Below are 27780 nucleotides of genomic sequence, written 5' to 3'. Positions count from 1 at the left end.
GCTACGCCTACGTAGCGCAGCAGGGTGCGCTGAAGAGCGGAGAGCAGAGCAACCTGGCGCGCCGGCACAAGCGTGCTGTGTTGATCCACACAAAAGCTCTGCACACCCGAAGGCAACACAAGAGTATTATTTAATGAAATAGAGAATTTTATAACTCGATCTCTGACTCTGGCAATATATGAAGTCTCTTTTAATGGGAGTAGGCATATTAATTTTAAAACAATTTTTGAGTTCGTATCCAACGAAAGCTTAAGGCCGCTAAAGAAACTTTGATGTGAAATGACACTGTCATCTTTCGAGCGGGTGTTCACGGAGGCGGCGGCGGATGTGTGACATGGAAGCGGCTCCTTTACAGTGGATCGGCACGTGCTTTGTGCAGGGCGGCGGTATCTTTAGAATTTTTACGCTGCGTGATAGAGCTGTTTCAGTTTGCATCATATGCAACAAAACTGTCGCTTGCGTTAAACGTGCTAATTTAAAGCGACACTAGTGAACATCTCATCAACAATGCCATAAAAATTCCCATGTGAGTTGTGTAGCTTTTCAAAACACAATCTTTAGGCATATCTACATTCTTGCAAAAATAAATAAATAATATAAAATAAAGACGGCCTTTCAAAACCGCTCTATGACCAGACAAGCAAAAATCTGCCGAAAAAGCGTTGTGCGTATCTTGGGCATTCAATACACAGCAGAAGCCAATTTCAAACACTGAGATAGAAAAAAGTTGGAAGTGACCGCGGCAGTTTTTGAAGAAAAAATGAACGTTGTTGACGCAATTCATAGAATTCGTTGTCAACAACAATCAATACAAAATGAACCGGCACTGACAGTAATATTACTTTACTCGAACTTCGGCAGAAGACGCTTTGCCATGCCATAGCACTTGAATATTTGACACTTTAATGAAGAACAAATGTCCAGTTTCGTGCGACTTTTTGATATTGAAAGTAAATCACGTAGGAAAGAATTACTAGCAATATTGCCTTTTAAAGACAAGACTCGCGCAAAAAATTTATTTAGTAGTTTTGATGACTATATCAAAAAAAGTCATGTTATGATAAAATGATGTCTCTTTCAAGCGATGGTCCCCCGGCGATGATCGGCAAAGAAAAGGGACTAGTGAAGAAAATCTAGGATAAGAATGCTGGGCCACTACCTTATTAGCAAATAATTCACCAGGCAGCTCTTTGTGGATAACTTAGTATCACTCTGATATGCGTAATGAATAGCGTGAGCAAGTTGATTAACTTTATGAGGTCTCGTTCTGTTCTTCAGCACAGACAGTACAAAGAGCTGCTATGTGAGTGCGATTCGTCGCATTCTGACTCAATGCAGCATAATAATGTCCGTTGGCAAAGTAAATGCCAAGTGATTAATAAAAGGTTTTGGCAAACAAGAGAAGAACTAACCTCTTTCGAAGACAAGGAGGTAGGAGTTCCTAGCGATCGAGCGCAATATTCTATCTGTGGCTTAGGAAGGAATTTGCTGCAAAATTCCAAAATTTCGCTGAGATACAGAAGTCGCGATTCTTAAAATCGTCTCTTGAAATTTCTCCAGCGGCAGAATGAGTGTGTGTGTGTGTTTGAGGTTTACGGGCGCTAAACAGCGTGGTCATCAGCGCCCAAGCGCATAGAAACAGGAACACAGGCGGTGAAGGGACGAAGACGGACGCCGAACAAGGAGAACGGCTAAAAGACACAGGCCTGACGCAGTTCCAAATGCGCACATACAGAGGCAAAACAAGAGGAGAAGAAGCACACTAAAAAAGGAAAGGAAACACAAGGAAAAGAGAACAGATACCGAAGTGAAACAAGGAGGTAATCGTGACTGGCGGACCTCTTACCTAAAAACTGGGTGAGCCAGTCACCCAGCAGCACATTAAAACCTTCTCCCTAAAATCCGAGGCAACAGATTGGACAGGACACAAAACCGTAAAACCTTAACCACAGTCGCTGCGTCGTCTTGCAAAATAGAGGGCAAATCCGGTGGCAAGGAAACCACCGCCCTCTGGTCAGAGAATAAAAGACAGTCAAGTAAAATGTGGCGGACAGTAATCTGGACGCCACAAGCCCTGCCGGAGTAAAAAACCATGCGTGAAGGGACTGTGTCCAATGCGGAGGCGAGTGAGGAGAACCTCATCCCGCCTGTATGACTGGTAGGCCGTACGCCATGGTCGCGTAGTGGCCTTTACCAGACGCAGCTTATTGTCAGAAACTGCCAACCACTCCTCTTCCCATTGATGCATAACACGAAAACGCAAAAGGGAGGTTACAGCATGGAGGGGGACGGCACATTCAACAACGTGAGGGAGGGAACATGCATCTTTGGCAGCCACATCCGCCAGTTCGTTGCCCCTAATACCCACGTGCCCCGGCACCCAGCAGAAAGAAACCTCCTTCCCCTGCCGTTGCAGGTGGAGTAGGGCATCATGGATGTTCTGGACGACCGTATCCGCTGGGTACAAGTGTTGAATGGTCTGAAGGGCACTCAGGGAGTCAGAACAGATGAGGAACTTAATACTGGGAACACATCTCATCTGCTCCAATGCCCGCAGTATTGCAAACAATTCGGCATCGACGATGGTAAACACCGCAGGAAGCCGTAACTTGACGACTCGATCAGGGAAAACAACAGCACAACCAACAGTGTCCCCCTGTTTAGAGCCATCTGTGAATACAGGTACATGGTCCGGATGCTGGTTTAAAATATCGTAAAATAAGGAGGTAAAAACAAACGCCGGAGTGCAGTTCCTCCGGTTCTCCGACAAGTCTAAAAGGATGCTCGGCCTCTGGAGCAACCAGGGAGGCAGGCGAGTAAAACCTTGTCGTTGGGGGGCCACACGCTCCACACCAAGGGACTCAGGCAAATGCTTGGCACGAATCCCAAATGGTTTTGTTGCCCTGGGACGACTGGAAAAGAGACGTTCCATAGGCGGTCGGGCAACGGTAGGGTACGCAGGGGAGGTAGGACAGGCAAGGAAATGACACACCCGTCGCACCATGAGGAGTTTCCGCCGGATGGCGAGCGGCGGTTCCCCTGCCTCAGCACACACGCTGGGGATTGGACTGGTACGGAAGGCACCAGTGGCCAGCCTGATACCCTCATGGTGTACTGCGTCAAGGATCTTCAGATACGAAGGCCTTGCTGACCCATACACGGTGCAAGCATAGTCAAGACGCGATCGGACGAAAGCCCTATAAAACTGCAGCAGACGCGCCCGATCTGCTCCCCAGGACCGATGGCTCAGACACTTCAAAATATTCAGTGCCTTCAGGGCCCGCACCTTGAGGTCTTTAAGGTGAGGCAACCACGACAACTTGGAATCAAAAGTGAGGCCCAGGAACTTCACAGTGTCTCTAAAAGGAAGAACGGTGTCCCTCAGACGCAATTCAGGGGAGGTAAAAAGACGCCGAGAACGATTAAAATGAACACACACAGATTTGTCTGCAGAAAAGGTAAAACCCGTCTTTGCAGTCCATGCCTCTAAGCGCTTTATCGTAAGCTGTAACTGCCGACTAGCACTGACAAGACTGGAGGAAGAACAGAAAACAGCAAAATCGTCCACAAACAAGGAGCATTGGGCAGGACTCCGGATAGTGGGCGTGATACTGTTAATAGCAACGGCAAAGAGGGTGACACTTAAAACGCTGCCCTGAGGAACACCATTCTCCTGCACGTACAAATCCGATAGCACATTACCAACACGATATCGAAAGAGGCGGTGAGAAAGAAAGGACCGAATGAAGATGGGGAGACGGCCACGAAAGCCCCACTCATGGAGTTGATTGAGGATAAGGCGGCGCCAAGTAGTGTCATACGCCTTATTAATGTCAAAGAAGACCCCTAGACAATGCTGGTTACGTAGAAAGGCCTGCTGGATGGCGGCCTCAAGCAGGGTCAAGTTGTCTATAGTGGAACGACATCTCCGAAAGCCACACTGAGAGGGGCTAAGGAGCTGCCTGGTCTCGAGCAGCCAAACCAGGCGGCGGTTGACCATGCGTTCCAACGTCTTCCCAACACAGCTCGTCAAGGCAATACTCCGATAACTACTGGGATGCGTTCGGTCCTTCCCTGGTTTGAGGAGGGGAATCAAAATTGCCTCCCTCCACGAGTCAGGGTACGTGCCAGATAACCATATCATATTGAAACAGTTCAGGAGAACTTCCTTGGATGGCAGCGACAGGTGCCGCAGCATGCTGTACCGGATTTGATCATGACCAGGCGCAGTATCATGAGCGACAGACAGCGCAGAATCCAGCTCCCACATTGTGAAGGGGCAGTTATAGGGTTCAGAATTTAGAGACCGGAAGTCCAAGTGACCCCTTTCGACGGCAGTGCGGTAGCGGCAGAAATCTGGATCACAGTTAATAGTGGCGGTAGATTCCGCAAAATGCATGGCCAGTGTCTGGGCAATATCTCTCGGCGCCGTGAGGAGACATCCCTGATGCAGCAATGCCGTGACAGGTAGCTGGCTGAGTTTCCCGGAAATCCTCCTGATGGCTTCCCATACTTTCGTAGAACTAGTGGAGCGAGAGATGGAATTCAAGAACGATTGCCATGACCGTCGTTTGCTCTCTTTAATCACCCGCCGCGCTCTGGCCCTTGCCACTCGAAAGGCCGCAAGATTGTCAGCTGAGGGACGGCACTTGAAGCGGCGCAGTGCTGCACGGCGGGCGCGGATGGCTGAGTGGCACTCAGTGGTCCACCAAGGGACAGGACGCCTCTTGGGATGACCGGATGACCGTGGGATGGACGATTCAGCAGCATGAGAGATCACGGCTGCAACATGGTCTACCCATTCGTGGACGCTGGCACGGTGTTCCAAAACAGCCAGTTGGCTGAAAAGTGTCCAGTCAGCTCTGCAAAGGTGCCACCGGGGCGGCACTGGTAATGCCACAGCCTCATCCAGGAGGCGAATCCAGAGGGGGAAGTGGTCACTAGAATGGAGGTCAGCTGCAGCCTCCCACAGAGCAGAATCCGCGAGTGCTGGAGAGCAAAAGGAAAGGTCAATAGCCGATGACGATCCGGAAGCAGTACAGAAATGAGTGGGAGCACCAGAGTTGAGGAGGCACAGTTCTTCAGACATCATGACGCTTTCCAGAATGCGACCCCTGGGGCAAGTAGTCGGAGAGCCCCATAAGACATTATGAGCGTTGAAGTCCCCCAGAAGAAGAAATGGGCGAGGGAGTTGGCTAATAAGGTCCGTGAGAGCCTCAGTGTCTATCGCATCCGGAGGTGGTAAATAAACAGAACAGACTGTGAGCCTCCGACCCACAAGAATGTCAACTGCAAATGCTTGCAAGTCGGTGACGAGAGGGAGCTCAGATGAGGGGTGCACATCACGGACAAAAACTGCAACACCACCCTTTGCCCTTTGCCCCGTCAGATCATCTTTTCGATATGCGGTATAGCCGCGTAAAGAAGGAGAATCAGTGGCCCGAAAATGTGTCTCTTGGAGACATAAGCACAAGGGGCACTCTCGTATGAGGAGTTGTAATTCGGCCACATGCGTCCTGAAACCATTCAGGTTCCACTGTAATATGGGAGCCAGTGATCAGGGTGGCTGAACTTTCACCCTGCCTCTGTGCTTTGGAGGAGAGACCGTACTGGCCGGAGATTTATTCCTGGGGCGAGAAGATCGCCCCCGGTCGACATCAATGTCCATAAGCTCCGATGACGACCCACGGGAGATGTCAGACAGTACGATGGCATCATCATCGGACCGACGCTGACTAGTCTCCTCAGGTGGCAGAACCTTCATCTTCTGAGGCTTTGTCTTGGGGGGCTTGGAATGCAGAGCCTTGTCAACAGTTGGAGGTTGACTCGCCTGGGCAGAAGGCGCCATATGGGGGGAGGCTGGAAGTACCTCAATGTCAGCAACCACGGCCTTGTCCGATGTAGCGGGGAGAGCCGCAGATTGCAATTCAACTGCAGCAGCACAAGTGCACTGGCAAGCGCAGGTTTTAGTGCTAACGCTAGCAACCTCCGTTTGTGTAGCAACAGTGGCCAGTTGTACCGGTTTTTTGAGAGCGGAAGCGAAAGATGTGGAAAACACAGGAGGTTGCATGGCCTTAAAGATCTTCTTGGCCTCACCATAGGGGATGCGCTTAGATGTTTTAATCTCCTGTACCTTCCGCTCTTCGAGATAGATGGGGCAGATCCGGCTCCAGACAGGGTGACTCCCAGAGCAATTCACGCACTTCACAGGCGATGAACAATCGGCTCCATCATGGGCAGGCTGACCACATTTACCACACGTGGCTATTCCATTGCACCCCAACGTAGTATGCCCAAAGCGCTGACATTTAAAACAGCGCATTGGGTTGGGGAAATATGGCCGTACGGACAAACGTAAGAACCCCGCTTTAACATGCTCCGGGAGTCTCGGGCAACTGAATGTGAGAATAAACGAGTCAGATTTGACGAGGTCCCCATTGACTCGTTTCATAATGTGCTGCACGTCAACAATTCCTTCGTCAGCCCACTCAGATTTTAGCACGTCTATGGGGATATCCACCAAGTCCCTACACGCCACAACACCCTTACTATAGTTCAAAGTGGAGTGGAGCTCGGTCTCGACAGCGTACTCTCCTAGACAATTTGCTTTCCGAAGGGCAGCGACTTGACGGGAACTAGAAGTTTCAACTAACAGAGTCCCATTGCGCAGTCGCTTTACAGATTTCAGTGTTCCTGCAATTCCCTCAAGACCCTTGTGGATGTAAAAGGGAGAAACCCTCTCAAAGCTACCCTCCTTCCTTTTAATAATCAAAAACACATTCTGATTATCAGCATGTGCTCCGTTACTACATTCTGTTAAATCTCTAGCAACACCAGGCGCTGGAGGACTCGCAGCGCGTAGCCGCTTTTTCGATTGGGTGTGTTTTCCTACCAGCGGCCCACCCAAGCCACTGGTAGGGGGAAAAGTAGAGGCCGAAGGGTCCATTGTGGTCCCACGAGCAGCTAGGGAACTAAAAGTCCGCTCAGACAGAGCCCCGCGTGCCTGAGTAAGCCTTATACAACTGGGGTGCGGCAGGTGCCCCAGAGGTTGCCCGCTTGCGACTGTTCCACCCCAACAGCCATGCATCTTCTAGGCGCGGAGCACACCGAAAGATTGAGGGGTTTTTATAGAGGTTGGCCTTCCTCGCAATCCAGGCGGTCAAGCCAAGATTACCATTCCCCGCAGCACACAACGTTTCACCGCCGCGCCGTACGGTGGTCGCTGAAGCATGTCCGGGGGTTACGGTGACAGGACACCGGCGGCGCAGACCAGTCCCCAGCTCAGGACCCCGGGGTCGCCAAGCCCGTACTCAGCAAGTGAATGCTGAGCCCCTGGGGGGGGGGGGGGGGGGGGCGGCAGAATGAACTGATGTGGCTGCGAAGTTGTTCTGCCATTCAAAGCCTTTCCTCCAAATGGAGATATCATTTCCTTGCAAATGTATAGAACTGCGTCCACCGTAGAATATTTGAGGAAAAATATTCCAGAAAGATAAGGAAATTGCAAAAAAAATTGCCTTTTACATGCTGTTATGTTTGACTCCACATATGTTCGTCAAACTCTGTGTTCTCCAGTGTCTATCGTATGTGGTCTATCTACTGTTGAATCGCCCATACTGCTGCTTTGATTGTCGTCACTGCAGTAGCAGCTTTTGTACAAAGTCTTTCGCTTCTATGGTCACACAATAAAGTCACCATCAAGAAATAAGAAAGGTACTTCCTAATGTAATTTATGACGGAGATACAACCATTTATTTATTTATTTTTTAAAGAGGCACTACCTCTCAAGATTAACGGTCGCCCACCTTGAACACCGCTCTTCGCATAACCCGTTCCCTGCGTGAACCTAGCTTTTAAAACTGCGTAAGACCGCAAATGTATTTTTTCCCATTGATTTTTGAGTACAGTTATGCCTACCTGTTGCTGTTCACATTATTCTCCGAGTGAAAATTAATATTAGCAAGGAATGTGAGTTTTTTTGACCTCGACATAAATTTTCAAAAGTATCCGGACGCCACCTAAAATTACTTGCTGACCCCTGACCTAGCCAGTCTGTCGCGTGCTGGATATCTCTGTGTTCGTTGTTGTGTTGAAAATGAGTCGTGCATCAAGACGAGAGAGTGTTCTGATTAGAGCACCTCGAAAATTATAAACCACTGCCAGCATTGTGGAAAGTTAGGGTAGATAAATACGAAAACAGGAGTGATAAGAATGATTCGTATGATTTCTTGCTCAGAGAACATGTGGAACTGTATCCTACAGCCATGAAGGAAGGTGTTTGAAACACACTAATTAATGGAAAGTTATGATACGTAAATATTTGTGCGTGCGTGCGCACGCGCCCTAATTCTTGTAAGGGAGGGGTAATAAAATTTGGTCCATATTTTCAATACGTGAGTACTCCTGATGCATTCTGTTTCTCGAAAATTCGGTATTATATAGATTCATTGAAAGCTTTTTTGTAATTTGGAGCAGTCAGTGAACTGAGTAGTGCGTATTTTGTCCTTAAATCATTTAGCGAGGCAGAGAACGTAAAGCATGGTTCAAATGGCTCTAAGCACTATGGGACTTAACTTCTGAGGTCATCAGTACCCTAGAATTAGAACTAACTAACCTAAGGACACTACAGACATCCATGCCCGAGACAGGATTCGAACCTGCGACCGTCGCAGCTGAGCGGTTCCAGACTGAAGCGCCTAGAACCGCTCGTACACAGCGGCCGACTGGTAAAATATGGAAATTATGGTACAGATCAGAGGCTGACACAATAACCCCAATGTTCATTCTCTATTTTGCACATAGTTTATCATCACCCATTGTGTGGTGCCATCTTTCTCTGATACATACATATAACACACTACTGGCCACTAAAATTGCTACACCACGAAGATGTCGTGCTACAGATGCGAAATTTAACCGACTGGGAGAAGTGCTGTAATATGCAAATGATTTGTTTTACAGATCATTCGCATACGGTTGGCGCCGGTGGCGACACCTACAACGTGCTGACATGATAGTTTCCAGCCGATTTCGCATACACAAACAGCAGTTGACCGGCGTTGCCTGGTGAAACGTTGTTGCGTACCATATTGTTTCTGACTCTGATAAAGGTCGAATTGTTGCCTATCGCGATTGCGGTTTATCGTATCGCGACATTGCTGCTCGCGTTGGCCGAGATCCAATGACTGTTAGCAGAATATGGAATCGGTGGGTTCACGAGGGTAATACGGAACGCCGTGCTGGACCCCAACGACCTCGTATCAGTAGCAGTCGAGGTGACAGGCATCTTATCCGCATGGCTGTAACGGATCATGCAGCCACCTCTCGATCCCTGAGTCAACAGATGGGGACGTTTGCAAGACAACGGTTCAACGACGTTTGCAGCAGCATGGATTATCAGCTCGGAGACCATGGCTGCGGTTACCCTTGACGCTGCATCACAGACAGGAGCGCCTGCGATGGTGTACTCAACGACGAATCTGGGTGCACGAATGGCAAAACGTCAGTTTTCAGCATCATGATAGTCGCATCCGTGTTTGGCGACATCGCGGTGAACGCACATTCGAAGCGTGTATTTGTCATCGCCATACTGGCTTATCACTCGGCTAAATGGTATGGGGTGCCATTGGTTACTCTCTGTCACCTTTTGTTCTCATTGACGGCATTTTGAACTGTGGACGTTACATTTAAGATGTGTTACGACCCGTTGCTCTGCCTTTCATTCGATCCCTGCGAAACCCTACATTTCAGCAGGAGAATGCACGACCGCATGTTGCAGGTCCTGTACGGGCCTTTCTGGATACATAAAATGTTCGACTGCTGCCCTGGCCAGCATATTATCCAGATCTCTCAACAATTGAAAACGTCTGGTCAATGGTGGCCGAGCAACTGGCTCTTCACAATACGCCAGTCACTACTCTTGATGAGCTGTGGTATCGTGTTGAAGCTGTATGTGCAGCTGTACCTGTACAAGGCATCCAAGCTCTGTTTGACTCAATGCCCAGGCGTATCAAGGCCGTTATTACGGCCAGAGGTGGTTGTTCTGGGTACTGATTTCTCAGGATCTATGCACCCAAATTGCGTGAAAATGTTTTCACATGTCACTTCTAGTATAATATATTTGTCCAATGAATACCCGTTTATCATCTGCATTTCTTCTTGGTGTAGCAACTGTAATGGCCAGTATTGTATTTACACAATTTGTTTCTGAAGTGGTGCGAGAATTATAAACCCATACGTTCCCCCCCCCCCCTCCCCCTAGATAACATCTGTGAAGTAACTGTAGCAGAGTACAAAGGCCGGAAACGTTCAAGTGTGAAATAGCAACACCTTGCTCGCACTTTACTGCCCATCAGGTTCCCCAGCTGGTGACCTGCGTGTAGCCCACTTCACCCTTTACATCGGCGTACTCTACTGTGTGTGTGTGTGTGTGTGTGTGTGTGTGTGTGTGTGTGTGTGTGTGTGAGTGAGTGAGTGAGTGAGAGAGAGAGAGAGAGAGAGAGAGAGAGAGAGAGAGAGAGAGGACATCGCGACTGGACCAAGAAATAAGAAATGAAGTGTCTACAAATACGTACCATCGGATGAACTCGTGTCCTGTTAGAACGGATGAATGGCTCTGTGATGAAGATAGCGCACGAGAAAAATGTCATTAAAGTCTACTTTGTAATGACCCAACCTGATTCCTAGTTTTGCACGGTGGCCCAAGACACAGTGATTTACGGGGTGGCTTTAGAATTCGTTGGATGTATACTCTAGAATGCAAAAAAAGTGTGCTAAGCTGTTCGCGCGGCGACTGCAATCAAATCACACTAGTTTTGCATCCTTCTGAGGGTTGCTGCAATGCTCTGCATTTCGTGTTGCACGTTTTGCAGATTCCATGTTACAGGCTTCACGGCTGTTTCCAACGAATTTTCACACAAAAACAAAGGTAATCGGGTAAGAAGCAGAGTACATGACAATTACATAATCACTGTGCAACGAGACTATGGCAACTTTAGACAAAATGCTCAGAAAATATCCTTCAACAAACTCCGAAATTTTGTTCATGGAGTTCGACTTCACGCAGTATTTGTATCCAGTTTTAGCACTACTGTTCAACAACTATAGCCCCAGGTGAATGGATGGAATGGACTGAATTAGACTGGATCGATGTTTTTTAAGAGATTAAAGTACCAGGTCCTCGGTCCCGCCGTCCCGGAAGCGTCAAACTAAAATGAGATGGACAGACAAATGGGAAAGGAAGAACGGAAGGGACAAAAACCGTCTGTAAAGAAAAAAATGGAGCACCGTAAAGTGGGTGGCGTACGCAGGCCGAAGACAGCTGAAGAATCATTGGGATAAGGGACGAGAGGCTCAGCTACGTCCTACCAACATGCCCCCGATCATTATAAACGACTGGCGAGACACACACAAGGGTCGTACCGATGTAGATATGCCGGTTTCCGTCAGATCGTGGCCTGTACTTGGATGGGTGACCGTCAGCGTACACTGCGCACCTGGCAATTTTCCCTTTGCCTTTGCGACAGGAGGGGCGGTGGCGTGAAATTTCTCATCACCAGTCTTCGCGCCCATGGCCAAGGTTAAATTCCAGCCCCCTAATCGGTGTCTCATGAAGTGGGCGCACGTGTTTACGGTGATCCATAAACACGTGTCGGACGTGAAGTGGGGAAGCGCGGAGCGATAAAAAGCAAGTATGTAACAAGTGGGGCTGCGGCAGGCAGTGTTCTGTGACTGACGCTGAAATTTGCAGTGATTACTGTCGAGACAAGTCACTGCGTTCAGAGAGGAACGAGGCCCGTATAGTATGGACATGGTGGTACGTTTCTCTTCATGGAACGTGGTGGATGGGAGCAGCTTCTTGTTGTATAGTATGGATGGGCCGAGACAAGGGATTATTTTGTGGTAGGCCTTCTGAGTAATTCTGCATGAAAGGGAATCTTCTGCTGTGAAGTGACATCATTCGTTGCTTATTGTCACTGTGTTTTGCAAACTCGTGGGCGGTGTTAGCTGGTCTTTGCCTCCTAGCCCCCTCGGCAGTACTGAACTCACATCGCGGAACAGACGTTACTGGTGGTTGTTTGCCCACCGGGTTAGTGTGTACGCTGTGGTGCGAGTACACAGTTCACAGTACAGTGATGTGGGGACTGGGTTATAGTGCACTTTTTGATATCAAATCATTTTCACGGACCTGTGGAGTGCTAACTGTATCACCGGACCCCATCTGGATTTTCCTGATCCTTGCTGTACAGCAGGAACTGTATCGTATGGTGTCTCTACTTGATATGAAACTTACGAATGGTAAATATCTGCTATCTGTGTGGACAGTAAACAGAAAGACCCGAAAAAAATAACAGCGATTACACGAGTGGAAATAAACCATGCTTGTGACAGAAGATGCAACTGCATGAGCCATTTTGCCGATATTTGCAAGTTATGTAAACGTTTGTTTCGCATCTTGATGTTCCTTATGTCCTATATTAATGTGCTTCTAAATAAACTCCTGGAAATGGAAAAAAGAACACATTGACACCGGTGTGTCAGACCCACCATACTTGCTCCGGACACTGCGAGAGGGCTGTACAAGCACGGCACAGCGGACACACCAGGAACCGCGGTGTTGGCCGTCGAATGGCGCTAGCTGCGCAGCATTTGTGCACCGCCGCCGTCAGTGTCAACCAGTTTGCCGTGGCATACACATACAGAGCTCCATCGCAGTCTTTAACACTGGTAGCATGCCGCGACAGAGTGGACGTGAACCGTATGTGCAGTTGACGGACTTTGAGCGAGGGCGTATAGTGTGCATGCGGGAGGCCGGGTGGACACGTGGGGCGTGAGGTCTCCACAGTACATCGATGTTGTCGCCAGTGGTCGGCAGAAGGTGCACGTGCCCGTCGACCTGGGACCGGACCGCAGCGACGCACGGATGCACGCCAAGACCGTAGGATCCTACGCAATGCCGTAGGGGACCGCACCGCCACTTCCCAGCAAATTAGGGACACTGTTGCTCCTGGGGTATCGGCGAGGACCATTCACAACCGTCTCCATGAAGCTGGGCTACCGTCCCGCACACCGTTACGCCGTCTTCCGCTCACGCCCCAACATCGTGCAGCCCGCCTCCAGTGGTGTCGCGACAGGCGTGAATGGAGGGACGAATGGAGACGTGTCGTCTTCAGCGATGAGAGTCGCTTCGGCCTTGGTGCCAATGATGGTCGTATGCGTGTTTGGCACCGTGCAGGTGAGCGCCACAATCAGGACTGCATACGACCGAGGCACACAGGGCCAACACCCGGCATCATGGTGTGGGGAGCGATCTCCTACACTGGCCGTACACCTCTGGTGATCATCGAGGGGACACTGAATAGTGCACGGTACATCCAAACCGTCATCGAACCTATCGTTCTACCATTCCTAGACCGGCAAGGGAACTTGCTGTTTCAACAGGACAATGCACGTCCGCATGTATCCCGTGCCACCCAACGTGCTCGGGAAGGTTTAAGTCAACTACCCTGGCCAGCAAGATCTCCGGATCTGTCCCCCAATCAGCATGTTTGGGACTGGATGAAGCGTCGTCTCACGTGGTCTGCGCGTACAGCACGAACGCTGCTCCAACTGAGGCGCCAGGTGGAAATGGCATGGCAAGCCGTTCCACAGGACTACATCCAGCATCTCTACGATCGTCTCCATGGGAGAATAGCAGCCTGCATTGCTGCGAAAGGTGGATATACATTGTACTAGTGCCGACATTGTGCATGCTCTGTTGCCTGTGTCTATGTGCCTGTGGTTCTGTCAGTGTGATCATGTGATGTATCTGACCCCAGGAATGTGTCAATAAAGTTTCCCCTTCATGGGACAATGAATTCACGGTGCTCTTATTTCAATTTCCAGGAGTGTATATTCATGAATGAATTAGATTATTTTTTGGGTTTTAGTAATGCTGCTGTTAGCTTCAAATTTTAGTAATGGTATTACTGGTATTAAGTGAAAATTTTCAAATAAGAGTGTAATGGGCAATCTGTACAAAGTTATAATAGAGAGGTGTGTGTTTATACCCGTAGAACGAATGGGAGTAATTGAAAGGTTCGCACTAAAATTTGTGTTTGAATAATTGAGTAGTACTCGTTTTGGAGCCAAGTATGTGCTATTAGTATTACGGCGTTATCAATGTGAAATATAGAATAACTTACATGTTTGGAAATGAGTGATAGGGAAGCACTGTGGTGTTGCTTTCGAACATGAACATGGTATTTCTGTAATAGTTTATTATTCAAAGTGTTCCTGCTCTGGAAGTTAACGGCACTGTCATTTCTATGAAGATTTTGTTTTGATGAGATTGGTAACAGACCAGATAAATGTAATATTCTTGTCTTAATAAATGTCACTCTGTACTCATTTTCAGAGTTTGAGTAGTTGAAGATCCCGGCACCGGGTTTAACACTCCTTCTCTTATTATTACGAAAATGACACTACACTACACTACACTACACTACACTACACTACACACACACACACACACACACACACACACACACACACACACACACACACACACACACATTAGTCCCTTATATATTTCAAATTCTAAAGATGGCAGGGGTAAAATACACGGAGCGAAAGGCTATTTACAATTTGTACAGAAACCAGATGGCAGTCATAAGAGTCGAGGGGGCACGAAAGGAAAGCAGTGGTTGGGAAGGGAGTGAGACAGGGCTGTAGCCTCTCCCCGATATTGAGCAAGCAGTAAAGGAAACAAGAAAAATTCGGAGTAGGTATTAAAATCCATAGAGAAGAAATAAAAACTTTGAGCTTCGCCGATGACATTGTAATTCTGTCAGAGACAGCAAAGGACTTGGAAGAGCAGTTCAACGGAATGGACAGTGTCTTGAAAGAAGGATATAGGATGAACATCAACAAAAGCAAACCGAGGATAATTGAATGTAGTCAAATTAGATGAGGTGATGCTGAGGGAATTAGGTTAGAAAATGAGACACTTAAAGTAGTAAAGGAGTTTTGCTATTTGGGGAGCAAAGTAACTGATGATGGTCGAAGTAGAGAAGATATAAAATGTAGACTGGCAATGGCAATGAAAGAGTTCCTGAAGAAGAGAAATTTGTTAACATCGAGTATTGCTTCAAGTGTCAGGAAGTATTTGTATGGAGTGTAGCCATATATGGAAGTGAAACATGGACGATAAATAGTTTAGACAAGAAGAGAATACAAGCTTTCGAAATGCGGTGCTACAGAAGAATGCTGAAGATTAGATCATATAACTAATGAGGAAGTATTGAATAGGATTGGGGAGAAGAGAAGTTTGTGGCACAACTTGACCAGAAGAAGGGATCGGTTGGTAGGACATGTTTTGAGGCATCAAGGGATCACAAATTTAGTATTGGAGGGCAGCGTGGAGGGTAAAAATCGTAGAGGGAGACCAAGAGATGACTAGACTAAGCAGATTCAGAAGGATGTGGGTTGCAGTGGGTTCTGGGAGATGAAGAAGCTTGAACAGGATAGAGTAGCATGGAGAGCTGCATCAAACCAGTCTCAGGACTGAAGACCACACAACAACAAATTAGTCCCCTACACTTAAGGCACATAGCTGTCCTATTTGTCGAGGGAAATGTGTCTGCGAGCACGAAGGATATGGAAAGCCTTTCCAAAAAGGCGGCTGAATCTGCCCTTCATGCACAGTCTTTAATGATGCGAGTCATGTCAACAAAATGGGACGTAAGTAGGACTTGCCTTTTTGTGCGAGTTGCGGGGCAGCACGGCGGCGGCAGCGCAGCTGTGCTGCGTGCGCGACAGGTTGAGGATGACGTCGCCCGTCATCATGAAGGCCTCGCAGCGCGGCTGCGGCGGGCGCTGCTGCGCGGCGCCGGTGGGGGAGGCGGCGTCGCCGGCGGCCGGGACGGCGGGCGCCGGGGAGGCGGCGCCGGGGGCGGCGGGGGGCGGCCGCGGCCGCGCGGGCTCCTCGCGGCCCGCCAGGAAGCTGCGCACGCGCGCCTTGATCACGGGGTCGCGCTTCAGGCGCAGCCGCACCGGGTCCGCCGACAGCCGCAGGCACTTGAGCACTGCCGGCAGCGCAACGCAGCACCACTTACTCACAGGCTCGCCACATATGCCTCTACTCATTAACTTTTCAACTTTACGTAAACATTTAATACAGGTAATACACGTCAAAATGTGACCCCTGGTAACACGAAAAATGTCGGGCGGTGTTCAATCCCTTGCCACACCTTTTGTGACATGGCTGGTGCAATTGTGCCCGACGAGCACATCGTGTCTGGGCATTGTAATAAAACAGCCCATTAGGATCTTTTGCCACCCCCAAAAAACTTACATTTTATTTTATGCTTAATAGTTTAATAGTTTAATGTACTACGCTACACTGCACCTACACCAGTAATTAATCTGTTTGAGACAATTTGTGTAAAATCTGAGTTTGATATTCTATTCCGCGCTCAATAACAAGCCTGTGAACATGCTAGGAATATTTTGTTTTCAATAATTACTTAGTAATTGATCCAAACTTGCTACGTCGACGAGTCTGTCAATCAATACTTATCAAAAACCGTGATCATCTACATAAACAAAGCGTATTTTGCAGCTTACAATTTTATTTTCGACAGATCTGCCAGCTGACAAAGACGTTATTTGGAATTCATACATATGGCAGGAGTATTTGTCGCTCTTTCTTTCGACTGTAATTAACTAAAATGTAATATGTACTGTTATATTCCGGGAAGTTGTAAATTTCGTTGGAATTCTTACCGAAAATATGTCCGCGTCCACAACAAATTGTAAAGCATTATTTTCGTTATTTTTCTATGCAGGTGAATTAGTTTAGTTACGCACTTTTGTCGTTTCTTGAAATTTGTAAATTCTGATTGTCTGTGATTGTTGTAAATCATACAAATATCAGCGGTTTGCTAACAGCAGGGAGGACTTTGTTACCAACCGTCAACAACAGAGCACGCAAAACTTCGTTTCATATTTTTCGCCGCCGAACATCTTGCGTGTGAATAAAGCGATTTTAAGGAAGATCCGTACCTCGAATTTATTTCGTACATTACACGAGTAGTTTTGCATGTACAGCAGCACAGAAGGACCCGGAAGTATTTGCAGCGACGCTACACTTCAAGAATGGGGATCGACAAGCAAATTTCTCATGAAAATTTTTGGTTACAACATCTCCATCTATAAATTAATCAACAGTTCTACATTTGTTACTTCAATCAATTTGTTGTAACAGTTGCAACTCAATTGGTGGAGACCCATTTTTTTAAATTCTTGCGGTTCACGTTCTCGTGAAACTGCGATGTAACTTGGGGCATAAGCTTTCAACTTTTACAAGTCTGCAAATATTTTATTTATCAGCAATCCATATTATACACATTCCACAGCACCCTGAATAATCGTCTCGGAACAGTTCCATTCCAGCATAGCCCACAGCACAGCAAAAGACCTGTGGTGAGGGTGGGTATGTCTGTCCCTTCGTACTGATGTGTTAGGGAAGAACTAGGCAGCGTTCGTGGTTACTCTACGGCCTTGAATTTGAGTAGTATGCACTTTTATTAGATGAGTGTCTGCGACCATGACCCAGATCTCACAATCATATAGTACACCTGAAAAGACCACCATCTTCCAGATTCGTAATTTAGTTTCGGTGGTCAGCCCGCTGAGCTTGAACAATGAGACACTATCTGACAGTGTCGCACCACTGCAGGTCCCTTCCGTTTATAGAGGGTTGTCTGCTTGTGGGTCTCCTGATAGTCAACATCAATGTGTAGCATTTCGTCCGGTCTATTTTAATTTACCACAAGTTACACCATTGTGTAATTTGATCAAGGTAGCATGCTGAGCACGATGTAATTGGGGTTCAGGTGGCTAGCACAAATGGCAGTATAATCTGTAAATAGTGCCACATGGGTGCTGCCCCCTTTTGGCACGTCGATGTCTACATCTACATCCATACTCCGCAAGCCACCTGACGGTGTGTGGCGGAGGGTACCCTGAGTACCTCTATCGGTTCTCCCTTCTATTCCAGTCTCGTATTGTACGTGGAAAGAAGGATTGCCGGTATACTTCTGTGTGGGCTCTAATCTCTCTGATTTTATCCTCATGGTCTCTTCGCGAGATATACGTAGGAGGGAGCAAAATACTGCTTGACTCTTCGGTGAAGGTATGTTCTCGAAACTTTAACAAAAGCCCGTACCGAGCTACTGAGCGTCTCTCCTGCAGAGTCTTCCACTGGAGTTTATCTATCATCTCCGTAACGCTTTCGCAATTACTAAATGATCCTGTAACGAAGCGCGCTGCTCTCCGTTGGATCTTCTCTATCTCTTCTATCAACCCTACCTGGTGCGGATCCCACACTGCTGAGCAGTATTCAAGCATTGGGCGAACAAGCGTACTGTAACCTACTTCCTTTGTTGTCGGATTGCATTTCCTTAGGATTCTTCCAATGAATCTCAGTCTGGCATCTGCTTTATCGGCGATCAACTTTATATGATCATTCCATTTTAAATCACTCCTAATGCGTACTCCCAGATAATTTATGGAATTAACTGCTTCCAGTTGCTGACCTGCTATTTTGTAGCTAAATGATAAGGGACCTATCTTTCTATGTATTCGCATCACATTACACTTCGCTACATTGAGATTCAATTGCCATTCCGTGCACCATGCGTCAATTCGCTGCAGATCCTCCTGCATTTCAGTACAATTTTCCATTGTTGCAAACTCTCGGTACACCACAGCATCATCTGCAAAAAGCCTCAGTGAACTTCCGATGTCATCCACCAGGTCATTTATGTATATTGTGAGTAGCAACGGTCCTATGACACTCCCCTGCGGCACACCTGAAATCACTCTTACTTCGGAAGACTTCTCTCCATTGAGAATGACGTGCTGCGTTCTGTTATCTAGGAACTCCTCAATCCAATCACACAATTGATCTGATAGTCCGTATGCTCTTACTTTGTTCATTAAACGACTGTGGGGAACTGTGTCAAACGCCTTGCGGAAGTCAAGAAACACGGCATCTACCTGTGAACCCGTGTCTAAGGCCCTCTGAGTCTCGTGGACGAATAGCGCGAGCTGGGTTTCACACGATCGTCTTTTTCGAAACCCATGCTGATTCCTACAGAGTAGATTTCTAGTCTCCAGAAAAGACATTATACTCGAACATAATACGTGTTCCAAAATTCTACAACTGATCGACGTTAGAGATATAGGTCTATAGTTCTGCACATCTGTTCGACGTCCCTTCTTGAGAACGGGGATGACCTGTGCCCTTTTCCAATCCTTTGGAACGCTTCGCTCTTCTAGAGACCTACGGTACACCGCTGCAAGAAGGGGGGCAAGTTCCTTCGCGTACTCTGTGTAAAATCGAACTGGTATCCCATCAGGTCCAGCGGCCTTTCCTCTTTTGAGCGATTTTAATTGTTTCTCTATCCCTCTGTCGTCTACTTCGATATCTACCATTTTGTCAACTGTGCGACAATCTAGAGAAGGAAGCACAGTGCAGTCTTCCTCTGTGAAACAGCTTTGGAAGAAGACATTTAGTATTTCGGCCTTTAGTCTGTCATCCTCTGTTTCAGTACCATTTTGGTCACAGAGTCTCTGGACATTTTGTTTTGATCCACCTACCGCTTTGACGTAGGACCAAAATTTCTTAGGATTTTCTGCCAAGTCAGTACATAGAACTTTACTTTCGAATTCATTGAACGCCTCTCGCATAGCCCTCTTCACACTACATTTCGCTTCGCGTAATTTTTGTTTGTCTGCAAGGCTTTGGCTATGTTTATGTTTGCTGTGAAGTTCCCTTTGCTTCCGCAGCAGTTTTCTAACTCGGTTGTTGTACCACGGTGGCTCTTCTCCATCTCTTACGATCTTGCTTGGTACATACTCATCTAACGCATATTGTACGATGGTTTTGAACTTTGTCCACTGATCCTCAACGCTATCTGTACTTGAGACAAAACTTTTGTGGTGAGCCGTCAGGTACTCTGTAATCTGCTTTTTGTCACTTTTGCTAAACAGAAAAATCTTCCTACCTTTTTTAATATTTCTATTTACGTCTGAAATCATCGATGCAGTAACCGCTTTATGATCGCTGATTCCCTGTTCTGCATTAACTGATTCAAATAGTTCGGGTCTGTTTGTCACCAGAAGGTCTAATATGTTATCACCACGAGTCGGTTTTCTGTTTAACTGCTCAAGGTAGTTTTCAGATAAAGCACTTTAAAAAATTTCACTGGATTCTTTGTCCCTGCCACCCGTTATGAACGTTTGAGTCTCCCAGTCTACAACCGGCAAATTAAAATCTCCACCCAGAACTATAACATGGTGGGGAAGTCTACTCGAAATATTTCCTCAGAAGTTAAGTCCCACAGTGCTCACAACCATTTGAACCATTAGGTCGGAGGGTTCAGCAGGTGAACAGGTAGGGGGAGTGAAGAGGGGAGAGTCACGTGACACGCCAGTGTAGCGTTTACACTTGCGGGCGCTGTTTGCTGAAATAAATCAGCCCCGTTATTTTTTAGCCAAAGTTCGTGTTCCTTAAGGCACTGTGTCGTGAACTGTTATGCAAAATGAACGTTGTTCAGCAGCAGTGGCAATTTATTCCCATATGCTGACTAAAAGCAGAAAATAATAAAACAAAATGGAATTTAAATTTATTAATATTAGGTTAGTAATCATCACTTTGCATCTCTCTAATGGCACATGAATTATTCAGGTATAATTAGAGTGATCCAAAGTGTTTATTTACACACAACTGAGGACGACAGTGCAACAAAAGTTAAAGATGTTAAATTTATTAAGTTTCTTTTCGAACACTTTTCCGGGGAACTGTAGGTTATTTTAAAGGTCACATTACATTTTTTCACTGAAGCCAAATGTATATTTTGTCCGTCTGTATTTCTCAAATACATTTTAAAAACCTCAATTACTTTTTCAGTTACTAATCTTGTATTTAAGCAAAAATATTTGCGCAACTTTGTGCCTGTAGAAGTGCTACCAATAGCACTGTGCTGATATCGATAACAGTTGTTGCAAAATATGTAACAACAGTTAGATTACATTATATTACACGGGACGTAAATATGTCACTACAATTGGTATAGTATCCTCTCAATAATGCGTTTAAATGTTTCATAAATGGCTCAGACTCACAACTTGGGCGCACTATATTACGACTATTAATTTGCCATGAATTTCTACTATAAAATGGTGCTTATTGCAAAAGCTAAGCGTACAAACATTTTTAGCTTGCATTCGTTGTTAATATTCGTGGCAATTCCGCCTTCAACTTCACTTAATATCGACTACACACGCAACTCCAAGCTTGACAACTATGAATGATGAAGCATGCGCGCCAATGTTCAGAGCCCGACTGCAGACTAACTTTGCCCAAACATTAGACTGCTTGATTGTTCTTCAGTCTTGGAAACTTGGTGCAAACATACGGAATTATGTTGGTCTCAACGTGCATACCGACAATTGCACAAAACGCTTGATTATGCATGCTTGCAAAGCTTTCGGATCTGTGTCTGACTACCTTAGCCTGAGTCCACACTAGCGAATTGTTTGTGGAACGTCAGCTGCGCAGTAAATGAACACACACTGAAGCCACACAATCGCCTTCGACAATCACTTTTTACTGGGTAGACGATAAATCAATGAAAACTGCGATAAATCAATGAAAACTGAACGTTAAACAAACCAAGTTCAGTACGCCCTGCTCAGACATTAATTTCTGGATAGTGTGAGAAAGATGAAACAGTAGCAGAGTGGTGTGTGTTTTGTTTGGGGATGGAGACCAGACAGCGAGGTCATCAGTCTCATAGGATTTGGGAAGAACGGTGAAGGAAGTCTGCCGTGCCCTTTCACAGGAACCAACCCGGCATTTGCCTGGAATGATTTAGGGAAATCACGGAAAACATAAATCAGGATGGCCGGACGCGGGACTGAACCGTCGTACTCCCGAGTGCGAGTCCAGTGTGCTAGCCACTGCGCCACCGCGCTCGGTAAACATTAGCAGATAAATTTGCTTGGGTGCGTTTCAGTCCGTCAGCATAGCCTCCTCAGCGTTACCTAGCGAAGCATTTTCATTCTAGAAAAATTTGTTACTATAATGAAACTAACAGTTTTTTCAAACTTCTATTGTCTTTTAGTCGCAAGGTAAATTGTTACCAGATCGTCTTCACTGTCTGTTTCTTAGTTGTTGAAGGTCCTGAGTACTTCGCAAATCAAACTTTGGTACAGCCTTATCTACCGTGGCCGCTACAAGAGACACGTTCAAAAGTTAATGACAATTACCGCTGGTGTAAACAGTACGCGGTTAGGTGGGCGTGCAAAAACAATATATTAGATACCTCATCCAGAAATGCACCCTCTCGAAACCTGGCGAGCAAGCTACACCGCGATGCAGAGCGCCTCTCTTGCAGAGTCTGCCACTTGAGTTTGGTCAACATCTCCGTAACGCTATCACGGTTACCAAATAACCCAGTGACTAAACGCGCCGCTCTTCTTTGGATCTTCTCTATCTCCTCCTTCAACCCGAACTGGTACGGATCCCGCACTGATGAGCAATACTCAAGTATATGTCGAACGAGTGTTTTGTAAGCCACCTCCTTTGTTGATGGACTACATTTTCTAAGGACTCTCCCAATGAATGTCAACCTGGCACCCGCCTTACCAACAATTATTTTTATATGATCATTCCACTTCATATTGTTCCGCACGCATACTCCCAGATATTTTACAGAGTAACTGCTACCAGTGTTTGTTCCGCTATCATATAATCATACAGTAAAGGATCCTTCTTTCTATGTATTCGCAATACATTACATTTGTCATCTGATGAATTAGTGTAGCTTTAAATAAAAGCAAACTCATTACGGATCCGTCTGGTAGGTCCTTATGAAGTTTTGCAGTCGTCATTTGGTAACATGTTAACTGTAGTAGTTATAATCCTTGCTTATGCGTTGTAGTCGAAAAGCCGCAATTGTTAGCAGATTCAGTACGTCATGGAAGAGTGACAATGATTTAGTTATCTACACTCCTGGAAATTGAAATAAGAACACCGTGAATTCATTGTCCCAGGAAGGGGAAACTTTACTGACACATTCCTGAGGTCAGATACATCACATGATCACACTGACAGAACCACAGGCACATAGACACAGGCAACAGAGCATGCACAATGTCGGCACTAGTACAATGTATATCCACCTTTCGCAGCAATGCAGGCTGCTATTCTCCCATGAAGACAATCGTAGAGATGCTGGATGTAGTCCTGTGAAACGGCTTGCCATGCCATTTCCACCTGGCGCCTCAGTTGGAGCAGCGTTCGTGCTGGACGCGCAGACCGCGTGAGACGACGCTTCATCCAGTCCCAAACATGCTCAATGGGGGACAGATCCGGAGATCTTGCTGGCCAGGGTAGTTGACTTAAACCTTCCCGAGCACGTTGGGTGGCACGGGATACATGCGGACGTGCATTGTCCTGTTGAAACAGCAAGTTCCCTTGCCGGTCTAGGAATGGTAGAACGATAGGTTCGATGACGGTTTGGATGTACCGTGCACTATTCAGTGTCCCCTCGACGATCACAAGAGGTGTACGGCCAGTGAAGGGGATCGCTCCCCACACCATGATGCCGGGTATGGCCCTGTGTGCCTCGGTCGTATGCAGTCCTGATTGTGGCGCTCACCTGCACGGCGCCAAACACGCATACGACCATCATTGGCACCAAGGCAGAAGCGACTCTCATCGCTGCAGACGACACGTCTCCATTCGTCCCTCCATTCACGCTTGTCGCGACACCACTGGAGGCGGGCTGCACGATGTTGGGGCGTGAGCGGAAGACGGCCTAACGGTGTGCGGGACCGTAGCCCAGCTTATTGGAGACGGTTGCGAATGGTCCTCGCCGATACCCCAGGAGCAACAGTGTCCCTAATTTGCTGGGAAGTGGCGGTGCGGTCCCCTACGGCACTGCGTAGGATCCTACGGTCTTGGCGTGCATCCGTGCGTCGCTGCGGTCCGGTCCCAGGTCGACGGGCACGTGCACCTTCCGCCGACCACTGGCGACAACATCGATGTACTGTGGAGACCTCACGCCCCACGTGTTGAGCAATTCGGCGGTACGTCCACCCGGCCTCCCGCATGCCCACTAAGCGCCCTCGCTCAAAGTCCGTCAACTGCACATACGGTTCACGTCCACGCTGTCGCGGCATGCTACCAGTATTAAAGACTGCGATGGAGCTCCGTTGTTGTTGTTGTTGTGGTCTTCAGTCCTGAGACTGGTTTGATGCAGCTCTCCATGCTACTCTATCCTGTGCAAGCTTCTTCATCTCCCAGTACCTACTGCAACCTACATCCTTCTGAATCTGCTTAGTGTACTCATCTCTCGGTCTCTCTCTACGATTTTTACCCTCCACACTGCCCTCCAATGCTAAATTTGTGATCCCTTGATGCCTCAAAACATGTCCTACCAACCGATCCCTTCTTCTAGTCAAGTTGTGCCACAAACTTCTCCTCTCCCCAATCCTATTCAATACCTCCTCATTAGTTACGTGATCTATCCACTTTATCTTCAGTATTCTTCTGTAGCACCACATTTCGAAAGCTTCTATTCTCTTCTTGTCCAAACTAGTTATCGTCCATGTTTCACTTCCATACATGGCTACACTCCAAACAAATATTTTCAGAAATGACTTCCTGACAATTAAATCTATATTCGATGTTAACAAATTTCTCTTCTTCAGAAACGCTTTCCTTGCCATTGCCAGTCTATATTTTATATCCTCTCTACTTCGACCATCATCAGTTATTTTACTTCCTAAATAGCAAAACTCCTTTACTACTTTAAGTGTCTCATTTCCTAATCTAATTCCCTCAGCATCACCCGATTTAATTTGACTACATTCGATTATCCTCGTTTTGCTTTTGTTGATGTTCATCTTATATCCTCCTTTCAAGACACTGTCCATTCCGCTCAACTGCTCTTCCAAGTCCTTCGCCGTCTCTGACAGAATTACAATGTCATCGGCGAACCTCAAAGTTTTTACTTCGTCTCCATGAATTTTAATACCTACTCCGAACTTTTCTTTTGTTTCCTTTACTGCTTGCTCAATATACAGATTGAATAACATCGGGGAGAGGCTACAACAGAAAATGAACAGAAATTTGTTAACATCGGGTATAGATTTAAGTGTTGGGAAGTCTTTTCTGAAAGTTTTTGTATGGTGTGTAGCCGTGTATGGAAGTGAAACATGGACGATAAATAGTTTAGGCAAGAAGAAAACAGAAGCCTTCGTGTGTGTGTGTGTGAATTCCCAAGGGACCAAACTACTGAGGCCATCGGTCCCTAGACTTACACACTACTTAAACTATCTCAACGCTAAGGACAACACTCACACCCATGCCCGAGGGAGGACTCCAACCTCCGCCGGGAGGGGCCGCACGATTAGTGACATGGCGCCTCCAACCGCGCGGCCACTCCGCGCGGCAGGAGCCTTCGAAATGTGGTACTACAGAAGAGTGTTAAGGATTAGATGGGTAGATCACTTAAGGAGCGAGTACTGAATCGAGTTTTGGAGAAGAGGAATTTGTGGTACAAATTGACTATAAGAAGGGATCGGTTGGTAGGACATGTTCTGAGGCATCAAGGGATCACCAATATAGTATTTGAGGGCAGTGTGGAGGGTAAAAATCGTAGAGGGAGACCAAGAGATGAATACACTAAGCAGATTCAGGATTTAGGTTGTAGTAGTTACTTGTAGATGAAGAAGCTTGCACAGAATAGAGCAGCATGGAGAGCTGCATCAAGCCAGTCTCTGGACTAAAAACAACAACAACAACAACAACAACAACAACATTGCGTTCCAACATTTTGAATTATCTTGAAGGTAACGATTTATTGACAAAATTCAATACAGATTCAGAAAATATAGTTCTTGTGAAACTCGACTACCTCTTTTTCTCACGAAGTAATCAGTGCTACCTACAGGGGATGTCAAACTGACTTCATATTTTTAAATTTCCAGAAGGCTTTTGGCGTCGTTCCTCAAAAGCGACTTCTAATTAAGTCACAAGAACTCCATTAAGCGTTGGCATAGACAACTCATAGAGACAAGTTGCCTAAGCGTCGTCAAAAACTCCAGCCGTTCTTCGTGATCAGGGAAGATATCCGATAGAGTTCGTCAATCCTTCCAACACAGCCCCACACTTATGCAGACACTCATTGGGGGTGACCGAAAAAACCTCGCACTCCGCTCGGTGTAAACATGTTGAGATTCCTCGAAAGACTTTAAGGCAGAATAGTTTTCAGCGATATCAACTGCAAGGCCGACAAGCAGATTGTTCGAATATGGGATTCAGAACACCCGAGGCGAATCATTGAATACGTCAGAGATGCACAGCTTCAGATGCGGCTGACACCAGAAATTGAAGACTCCCAAGATTTCATTTGCGAACAGGATTTTGCACCATCCCACCACTTACCTAATAACGTGGGAGGGTATCTGAATGAACATTTCCTACAGTGTTGGATAGGTTCCACTGGTCTTGATGGGGCGTTGCTGAGATGGTCTACGAGGTTCCAAACTTGACAACGTGCGATTTCTTTTTATGAAGCTCTGGAAAACAACGCGTCTTTATCTCAACGTTGGTTCGAGACCTGACGGAGCTGCGAGAGCAAGCACAGAAGCTTTTGCTGCTGTTAAGGCGCGTACACACTAGTCCAACGAAGGCAAACCAACGACAGACAATGGATTCGGTCGAGCTTTGGTCGCCAACGCACTGGCGTTCGGGACTATAGTATTCTGCCGTGCAAAATAGCAGTTGGCTCTGATAACTTGCGGGGTTGCTCCCATTTTGTTGTTGTCATAAAGTAGCGTTTTAATAACAGTTTCACAGGCCGGTATTATGAGGGAAGAAAAGGATTTCGCAGCCGTCGCATCTACAGCGTTCTGCGAGTGAAAGGCACAATTTCGAATTGTTACTGCATTATGTAGGCCCTAAAATTTCCGATGATGACACTTCCTTTAGGAGAGCTGTAGCTGCAGTAATAAGGTATCCAGAAGGATTTCATTTTCTTTTTCACATTGTGCACATTATTTTCAAACAGCTCACAATTCCGCTCAAAGCACCTTATCTTTTCAATTTGTTTTTACAATCGCAGTTCTTGTCCCATAAACATTCCTGTTCAAAATAAAACTATCAGCTTTAATTCTGTCTCCGTATTCCACTCCATACTCCAATATTTTTAGACATAATAAATATATACCTTGGCAATTGACACAGCAAATCGCTACTGAACCAACGAATATTCGACTCGGCGTCAACATTAGGAGGCGAGTCACTTGCCGAACTCAACGCCAACGCTTTGATGTTACTGTCGGCAGTCCGACTCCGATTTGCCGCCTGCAGACATTTAGAAATTTTGGCCAACGAAGCATTTGACTGGCCTTCGTTGGTCCAGTGTGTACCCGCCTTTACAAGAGTATGGGAGGAAATGGACTATCGAGACTAGATTTCTGCCCCTTACTTTTGGTATACAAAGGATTCACTTGATGGAACGACGTCACCGAAACGAAGAACAAAGGAGGTTAGAGTTCTGAATAATCCTCACCAGTCACGTCAAGAGACCCCGCAGTGTGAAAACAGGAGTGTGCTGTTAAACTAGTCCGAGACGACTTGTCCAATCTTTTCCCGCCAAACCCGCTGCTTCTGACACGTATTCGAGCAACGTACTGCAACTCTTTCAGAGCAGCCCAATAGAA

At 46.7% G+C, this 27780-nt stretch overlaps 1 protein-coding gene across 10 annotated transcripts in view; it reads right to left on the bottom strand.

Moving 5' to 3' along the window:
- The window catches only part of LOC126281501 (PH and SEC7 domain-containing protein), an 814448-nt gene that overhangs the window by 232661 nt on the left and 554007 nt on the right, over positions 1 to 27780 (bottom strand). For all 10 annotated transcript variants that reach the window (XR_007551283.1, XM_049980532.1, XM_049980516.1 and 7 more), the window contains exon 3: positions 15733 to 16061. Coding sequence is in view for 9 of the 10 variants with exons in the window: in XM_049980532.1 (XP_049836489.1) it covers positions 15733 to 16061 (329 nt within the window). In the remaining variant the exon portion in view is untranslated. The remainder of the gene's footprint in view (positions 1 to 15732; positions 16062 to 27780) is intronic.

The sequence above is a fragment of the Schistocerca gregaria genome, chromosome 1, assembly GCF_023897955.1.
Source record: "Schistocerca gregaria isolate iqSchGreg1 chromosome 1, iqSchGreg1.2, whole genome shotgun sequence".
Classification (NCBI taxonomy): Eukaryota; Metazoa; Arthropoda; class Insecta; order Orthoptera; family Acrididae; genus Schistocerca; species Schistocerca gregaria.
Note: the sequence above shows the minus strand (reverse complement) of the source record. Positions and strands in the feature narration are given on the sequence as shown.